The sequence below is a fragment of the Typopeltis vanoorti genome, chromosome 6, assembly GCF_054136105.1.
Source record: "Typopeltis vanoorti isolate ZY-2024b chromosome 6, IOZ_Tvanoo_1.0, whole genome shotgun sequence".
NCBI lineage: Eukaryota > Metazoa > Arthropoda > Arachnida > Uropygi > Thelyphonidae > Typopeltis > Typopeltis vanoorti.
The window spans coordinates 19,189,341-19,198,817 of record NC_143554.1 but is presented as its reverse complement, the minus strand read 5'-3'; the positions used below and the strand labels follow the sequence as shown (position 1 = coordinate 19,198,817).

At 33.9% G+C, this 9,477-nt stretch overlaps 1 protein-coding gene across 1 annotated transcript in view; it reads right to left on the bottom strand.

Moving 5' to 3' along the window:
• Window positions 1-3,783: 3,783 nt before the first annotated feature.
• LOC150105317 (uncharacterized) overlaps window positions 3,784-9,477 on the bottom strand; it is a 512,354-nt gene continuing 506,660 nt past the window's right edge. The window contains exon 8 of the mRNA XM_090393928.1: window positions 3,784-4,073. Coding sequence (XP_090250054.1) covers window positions 3,784-4,073 — 290 coding nt within the window. The remainder of the gene's footprint in view (window positions 4,074-9,477) is intronic.

The following is a 9,477-nucleotide window of genomic DNA, read 5'->3' as shown; positions in this document are numbered from 1 at the left end:
TGAAAACAGGTAAACATCACACATTTTTTAAAAAATGTCTTCTTTGCTTACAAATGATTGTCAAGTAACTTTCTTTTTTTCTTTTTTTTTAAGGTGTGAAGAGCTGAGAGTTAATATTATTATTATTGTGCTGTATACTTGATTAATATAAAATTTATATTTTTGAATTTTTTTTCTTTAAGGAGTATTAAGAAAACTATTTCTTTTATGCTTAAACTACACTAATGATAAAGCTACAAATCTACAAGACTTGATCTGGAACAAATAATATAAAGTTATACAATCCTGTTGTGAATGGCAAATAAATAAATAAAAAAGTAGATAGAATTAAATGTCAAAGCATTAAGCAGGTTTATAAGATGGCAAATTACTTGGCTGTTACAGTCCAATGAGTCTAACACATTAAGAAGAAGAAAAGATAGATAAATTCAATTCATGTAAATTATCTTAAAAAATGCTAAGGCTTCAATTTCAAATAGAAAAGCACTCTCCTCAAAAGATAAACATAAAATTGCTTGCTTTGGTAATTCAAATGTTAATAACCACTGTTTATTTTATCTACTGAAAAGGCAGTGGGTTTGAATCACAGAAAGCAAAGGTTTTTGTCTGTTTAGGACAGGACCTATAGCATCTTGAGTTTGTAATGTTTATCTTTCTTCTTTAAAAAATGGATTGTAAAAGGACCAAAAAAATTACTATGAAAATTTGCATTCTCAACTGCTTTGTTTGAAGGTAGGCTACTTAATTTTCATGAATATATAAGGAATGAATGATATACATGATAATTATTCAAATTACCATTATGTTACAGATGTTTCCATTTATTAACAGAAAAGGTTAATGGGTATTACATTTTTAAAAGTTAACTAGAAGTAACAAACAACACTTAAGGAAAACTATCTATTAACCTTCTTTTTTTTCTTTCTTATTTTTTTTTTCTTAAATACTACATTTATATAAAACATATAATGGCAAAATGATGTTTTCAAAATGTCCATATATTTTATATATGTCTGACAAGAAGACTTTCAAAAATACACACGAACCATTATTATTAGAGGCTACTCTAAATTCTGTTCTTAAAAGCAAGAAGCATTATGGCAGAATTATTGCTAACCTAAATCAGAAGGAATATAGTGAAGTACATTTAACAGATTACAAGACATCACTACATTACTAATGTACAAATTCTTTCAAAGAATTAATATCTTTCAAAAAATATGATTAGCAAAAGAAATGTTCCAAAACGCTTTTAGAAAGAACTATATTTTACATTAATCATTATCACTATTTTTTTTTTTTTTTACTTTCATATTACTTATTTACAGTTCTCGGGCTGATTAATCAGAACAAATTAATGGTTATTTAAGAAACTGAAAACCTCACTATCATATGCATTAAATATTACAGAAATAAATGATTGAGAATTAACATCTAATGAGAAAACACACCATCAACATAAGCCAACATAAGTGATGAATAATTCTGATGATTATTCTGTTGCTTTTCTTCTACTGACTACAGTATTCATTTTTCTAGCACCTTAATTAATTAATTTTTTTTATTTATTATTCCAGTTGTAAAGTAAGGCTTAAATTGTAATGTGAAATTATGATAACAGTGCTAAATGTGGGAACATTACCTGTGACTGAGCATATCTCTCAAGAGTTACTTTGTAACTTTGTTCAGGCAAAAATAATTAGTAATTGAGCCTGTCTTTTAAGACAGAGACATAACAATGAACCTTTCTAAGTGATCTTAATGTACAATATCCTACCAGTTCGTAGGAACAAGATCTGATTATCAGATGAAATACATAATTTTGATGAAAGACCATTTCAAAGCTTTAGCTGAATACATATCCAGTTTATGAGCAGTGAGCTGAAAATAATATACTTGCACATAAAGTCATTTTGAATAAAATTATGCTGCTGCTGAAAAAGCCATAAAAAACACAGCAGATGATCTGAAATATACAGTATAACCCTGGTAGTTTTATAACTCAATGGAAATGAAAATTAATTACATTGAGTTATCCTGGATGCAAGTTACCTGAGGCTTATGCAAATATATAAGATGATGGTAATTAGAAAACCGGGTTATCCACACTGTCATGCCATGGTATGTTATCCAGGGATCATACTACTGAGGTTTCACTGTACACATAAATCTTATTCTGCCACTGTACCAGTTAGGCATTACCGAGCAACAAAGTTAAAAATCACATTTAGCGAAATACATATCGAATTTATGAAATGTGAGCTGAAAATAATATATTTGCATATAAGTGCATATTCAGTAAAATAATTTGCTAAAAAAAGCTGTATAAACAACAGTAGATATTATAAGTCAAAACTGCTCAGTAATAATATTAAAAAAAAAGATAACAGTAAATGCAGTGAACTGGTACTATCATTGAGATAGTACCAGTTTGAGAGAGAAGAAAGAACAGATTTTTTTTTATGTGCAACAGCTTGTAAAAAACAAAACAAAACAAAAACATATTTGATTACAAAATGCTAGTATGAATTATTAGGAACCGAAACAGATAAACAAGAAATCCGAGATATAGTTTAGAGTGCACAAGCACTTCAGAGTATCTGCCATCTATATAAAGAACAAACTGTAACAGCAATAACATCAACACAAAGTATAAAAACAAATTAAATAGCAAACAATATCACAGCTAAAGCATAACTTAAAGCAGGCAAGATACATTGAACAAACTGCATTTGGCAAAATGTGGTGGCCAGAAAGCCACAACCCTGTTTTTCGCACCTAAGGCAGCAAAGCAGGAATGCAACTTTGCTGAATGTATTGAGTAACGTGAATTCCTCGTGTAAAAAAGAGGATCACAATTATAACACAATTTTGTTCTTTTCAATTCTACACTCACTATACATGACAACTGAGAGCAGAGATGATGTAATTAGTAAGTTCATTTAATTCTGCAGTCCAATACATTTTCGGTTATTATTGTATTTTGATAAAAAAACAGTGCTAAAATACACAGTATATACATGTATTTTAAGATTAGTTGTATAAGTACATTGTGCTTCTAGTAAAAACAATAGTTACATTTGGCACACTTCTCCCTAGTAAACCACCACTTGTGTTTTGTTCTATGAAATTATGTAACAAGAAATTCTATTGCTTATTATGTGCTGAATGTTGGTTCAATATCAGAGCATCATTGAGACTATACAAGAATACCATCCATTCCATTATAGATTTAAACACCTTAAATGTACTTTATTAAAAGGAAATACTTTATAATTTTAAGAAATTTAACAAGCAACACATTAAAACATATTGAAGTTATAGCATTTCAATGTATTTTTAAAAAGCTAAACAACATTACTGTGAACAGTATGCAACATAACACTGAATAAAATAGCTGTCAAAACTCTGAAAACAACATATTAAAATCAAACTACTTATTAAAAATGCATTTCTAAATAAATATATTTGAATATTTAAAATATGCAGAGTGTAATAAGTAAAATGGCTCTGACTAACCACCAAAATGGCACCCCAATTATGAACAAACTACCAAACACTAAGTAAAAAAATTTATTTGAAAAATAAATTACTTGATAATATAATGTGCTAACTTACTGAAGTTACAGCAACTTTGCTCTCGGCTGCCAGCATACAAACTACAATACTTTCTAACTGCCTTAGGTCCCCAAAAAATATATATATATATATGTATAGTTATGTATGTATAAGTGGGAGGGTGTGAGTGGATGTGTATGCATGAGCATGTATATAACCACGGAATTACTGACTGTGTGGGCCATGTCCTAATAATGGAAGTGGCTGAATTGTCAAGGAGCTGTGACCAGTGGAACTATGTGGGTCTACTGTGCCATGGGCACCAACTGAAGTGGCTGAACTGGAGAGTGGAATATTTAGACCAAGCCCAGATGTTCCTGCACCTATTAAAGGACCAGGAAGTAGAGGGGTGGTCTCTTTTTCCCTCCTTTCTGCTGCCGCTCGACTGAGAACATATTGGGCTGCAAACTGATGCTTTGGATCCATTCTCATATGCTCCATATGATGAAGAAGGCCTGAAATATAAAAACACAATAAATAATATGAATATATAAAATTTAAATCAATAATACACAAGATGGGCAAAACAAACTTGACATTTTTTAATTAATGTCAAGTTTGTTATTTTGTGATTTATGTTAACCACGCTACTGGCCAAGACGTCTATAGACGTCAAGATTATATGGATGCAAAGTGCTTATTAAAATTGTAATACCATTGATATTATATTGAAATATATGATGGATATGAAGCATATAAGGATGCGTATTTGATCCATAATGGCCGGTAAGGTGGTTAATGGAAGGTCACACTTATATGTTAACAATAGCCATGTCAAAATTAGATTTGTAGAACACCTGAATTAGAAATGATGTGATAGATAAAAACAGCAATCAATGCCACTAAAGAAAGTAATGTTGGCTAATTCTCTGAAACAAAACCAGTCACCCAAGCATGACAAAATTTTTAAATGCGCTTTCAAAACTCTCTACCATATAAGATTACTGAAGAAGAAGCAGCTGCTCCCATTCAATAGGGGAAAATCCCTCCAAAAAGAAAGTCCATTTGGTGCAGTGTCTAGTGTTTTTTGATGATGCTATATCATGAATCTAGCTATGTATCCATGGTGACTAAGATGACATGAAATTCTCAAATGGAGATGCTAAGATGGAAAATATAACGATTCATCATCAAATTCCTGATATGTACCCTCAGGGGGTTGTACAGGATAATTATGATAGTAAAACATGAAAAAAGTTATACCATTACAGCTGATGATAGCAGATGAATTGCAACCAAAAAGAATAGGATACAGGCAGGAGGATGGCTGTTCATTTGAAGTAATCTGGTGTGAGATTAAGGCAAATAAAACAAAATATACAGTTGGTTGTTGCTAGAGGCCACGGAGTTCTACAGATGACCTGAAAATCTCTTTCAGATCATCTATAGGCCAGGAGTTCCACAGATGATCTGGAAGACATGCATCACCAAATTAGTACGAGTACAGAGAGAGTGATTATTATGGGGGACTTCAACTAAGGAGATAGAGACTGGAAGGAAGAAAGATCACATGGCAAGAAGGATATACGAGGGTGGTCTCAAAAGTTCTCAGCATAACAATGAAAAAACGAATTTATAATTTCAAAATTATTTTAATTTTCAACATAATCTACCTTAGGACTAATACATTTATTCCAGTGATGCTCCAGTGCCATTATCCTGTCCCTGTAGTGGTTCTCAGTAAGATCTTCAAAATACCCCTCTACAGTTGCAATCACCTCTTGATTCAAAGAAAAATGCTGATCATCAAGGAAGAGTTTTAGTTTTCGGAAGAGACAGAAGTCAGAGGGAGCCAAATCTTGGGAATAGGGTGAATGTTCTTCCAACAATTCATAGTGCAGATCCCTTAATTTTCCCACTGACAAAACACTTTTGTGGGCAGGTGCATTGTCCTGATGAAAGATGATTTTTTTCTTCTGCAAACCGGGTCTTTTCTCATGAATTTTTTCATCTAGTCTGGTTAAAAGATCGGAATAATATTCCCTGGTTAATGTTTTACCCTTTTCAAGATAATTAATAAACAAAATGCCTTTAGTATCCCAAAACACTGATGCCATGACCTTTCCTGCTGATGGAACCGACTTTGTCTTCTTTGGCGCTGGACAACCAGCTTATATCCACTGTTTGGATTCTGGTGTGGAATGGTGAATCCAAGTATCATCCATAGTAATAAATCGATGTACAAAATCAGTATTATTCTTGTTAAAACACTCCAAGAACTGTTCAGAGATTTTCATGCGAGTGTATTTTTGATCTGCTGTGAGCAAGCACGGCACCTATCTTGCGCAAAGCTTTTTCATTTGCAATTCTTCATGCAAAATATACCCTACACGTTCTTTTGAAATGCCTATAGTCTCAGCAATTTCATGCACTTTGGCTCGCCGGTCATCCAATACCATATTGTGCACTTAGTCAATGATTTCTGGTGTTGTTACACTTTTTTGGATGTCCTTCACGTGGATCATCTTCAGGCTGGTAAGGCTATGTTTAAACTCGGCAGCCCATTTCTTAATTGTTGAAAATGAAGGAGAAGAGTGTCCATAAACTTTTATGAACTTTGAATGAATTTCTTTTGGCATTACGAAGAATTTTATAACTGCAAGATACTCAATTTCATCCATTTCAAGGGATAGATACAGACACTACTTTTGCTTCAGACAGCTGTATAAAACAAACTACTTGATAGAATGACTTGCAATTTCATATGGATGCTTATGACAGATGTACCAACTTAGAAAAAAAAATCTTGCCGATAGCTTTGCCATCTATGGTCGAGGCCGAGAACTTTTCAGACCACCCTCGTAGAATTTATACACCTGCTGAGAAATAATTACTTAAGGCATCATGTGATGGAGGGGACTAGGGACGGGAGAGTATTGGGTCTGGTCAGAGGATCAGAAGAGCTATCCATAACCAAAGTGACAACAATGCCTCCAGTTGGTGAAAGTGACCATGCGGTCTTGACTTGGGAGATTGTAAAACATGAAGAATATTCTATTAAGAAGGGGTATTTGTGGAACTACAAGGCAGGTAATTATGACATGCTTAGGAAGAAGCTTAAATCTGTACCATGGGATAAAACACTGCAAGGTAAGGATGTTAGAAGTGCATGGAATATAGTTAAGCATCATCCAGAGGAAGCAGTATTAAATTATATACCTAAAGTAAGGAGGGTTAATCAGTTAGGAGTTAGATGGATGAGTAATATCATTAAGCATGAGCTGGAGAAGAAGTAAATGATGATGTGGAGGGGTATATAAAGAGAAGGTGACCAGAAAACTCATGAACAGTACAAGGCTCAGGCAAGAAAAGTGACTAGCATATCAAGGAAGGCAAAATGAGATTATGAGAAGAATCTAACTGAGTGGGCCAAAGGAAATCTGAGAGCGTTCTTTCATTATGTGGAAAGTACCATGTTCGTGTAACTGTCATACTATGGACAAACAGATAATCTATACATACATGTATCTCTGAACATCAAGAACACATCTGCCTTATCAAACCTCACAAATCTTACCTTGCACAACATGGAATCGAAAATGCTAACCATAGGATCCAATGGCAAAACACCACTGGATCCTGTGATTAGCATTTTCCATACATAGATCCACATATAAACATGGATGGTTATACAAAGAAAGTGCTGAAGCCTTACTTCATAGACCTAATCTTAATCAGAATGACTGTCTCACTAATACAAAAGTGTGGGAAACTGTTATCCTCAAATGCATTTAATAATTTATCTGCTATATTTTAATCTAATTTAAGTAATTTTAAATCCATAAAAACATGACAGTATACATAGAGGGATTCTAATTTAAGCATGCCACTACTGTTTTTTGTTTTTTCGAATTCAGTTCCTATTGTTGTTCGTTAGTTGTACTGATGACGTCTTATGATACATAACACAAAACATTTACATAATAAAAAAGTTATTTGCTGTGCCATACATGCTATTCTATAGTTATGGAGTCCTAAAACTCATAGTGGGAGACCCAACTATGAACACAATATCTAGTGTAAACCCCTCCTTGGAACCATTAACAGACAAAGCTCTTCACACCCTAACTAACCACACTCTTACCCAACTTCCAGGAATGATCTTATTCTGCCCCATCTAGCCAAATGCAAAAATATTTCCTTTGTATTAATCCTATAAAATCTTTTAAGTAACTTAGATGTTTCTATTATTATTATTAACATTTGACCTCCACAGAGTCAGAGACTCATTGTGGGAGGTATGCACTATTGCACACAATGCTCATCCAACCTGGCCTTAAACCGATTCAATGTATCTACACCCACAACACACTCAAGCAATGCATTCCACTCAACCACTCTCCATGCAAAGAACCTACTCCCCATTCCTCTGCTCACACCCTCCCTATACAATTTCCAGCGATGACTTCCTGCCCTACCCCCTCTCCCATTCTATGAAAAATCTCCTCCATGTCGATGCAATAACAACCCCTGACTAGCTTATATGTCTCAATCATATCCCCCCCCTCTTCCTCCTATTCACGAGGCTCTGCAACTGAAATTCTCTCAATCTGCCCTCATGCTCCACATTCCAAAGACCACCTTTGTGAATCTTCTCTGGATCCTTTCCAACATATTCTCATCCTCATGAAAAACTGGCAACCAAATCTGTGCACAATATGAGACCTGCTCAAGGCCTTATACAATGGCATAGCTAAAGCTTTTCCCGCCTGGGTGTTCCCTGAGTTTGCTGCCCCCTCTCAACACAACAAAAATACTACAAAAAGTCAAAACAACATATAGGGAAATAAATTAAAACACTATTTTTATTTCTGAAGTAATACTTTAATTCCAACATTCTAAAATGTTATTTTTCTTGCTTTTCTGTTAGCAAAATCATCGATGACACTGTCGAAGTATATTTCATTACAGTTGCTGTTCTATAGACAGTATGGCAAGATTTCTTAAGTGCAAGGTATTCGTTGTAGATCTTATGTAATTCTTAATCAATTTTAATTTAGAAAAACTCCTCTCACAACTAGCAACACTTACAGCAATTGTGAGGAAAATTCACAGTAGTATTACAATATATGAACCTGAGTTCTTGAGACTGTATTTAGAATAAACTGCAAAAGTTCAAAGGGGACCATCCTTCCATGTCTCTGCTTCGTCTTGCGTAGCAGCAACAGAAATAAAACTCTCAAGTCATTTTTCTCTCAACGAGGAACTCTTCCTTATTAACGTCAGCATGATCGTGATCATGATTTAGTTGATATACAGATTTATCATTCAAAAGACTCGATAGAGTAAGGAAGGAAATGATGTGGTGATTTCTTGGAATTTCCTGTCTCTTAGGATATAAATTGCAAAAGTTCAAAGGGGACCGTCCTTCCATGTCTCTGTTTCGTCTTGCATAGCAGCAACAGAAATAAAACTCTCAAGTCATTTTTCTCTCAATGTGGAATTCTTCCTTATTAATGACAGCATGATCATGATTTAGTTGACATTCGGATTTATCAGATTTATGCAAGTATACTTGAGAAACGGTTGAGAAGAATTGTGGAAGAAAAGCTTGTTGAAGAACGAGCTGGATTCAGGCCAAATAGAGGCTGTCAGGATCAGATCTTCACTTTACAACAAATAGTGGAGAAAGCATGGGAATATAACAAAGATCTATATTTAAGTTTTGTCGATTTGGAAAAGGCATATGACAAGGTGCCAAGAGAGAAGCTATTCAAAACTCTACAGTTATATGGTGTCAATGTGGCATTATATCTAGCAATACTTAGACTTATTTATTCAAGTTTTGAGTTGGCAGTTAGAATTGAAGGAAGTACAGGAGGATGGTTTGCTGTTAAATCTGGTGTCAGACAAGGATGT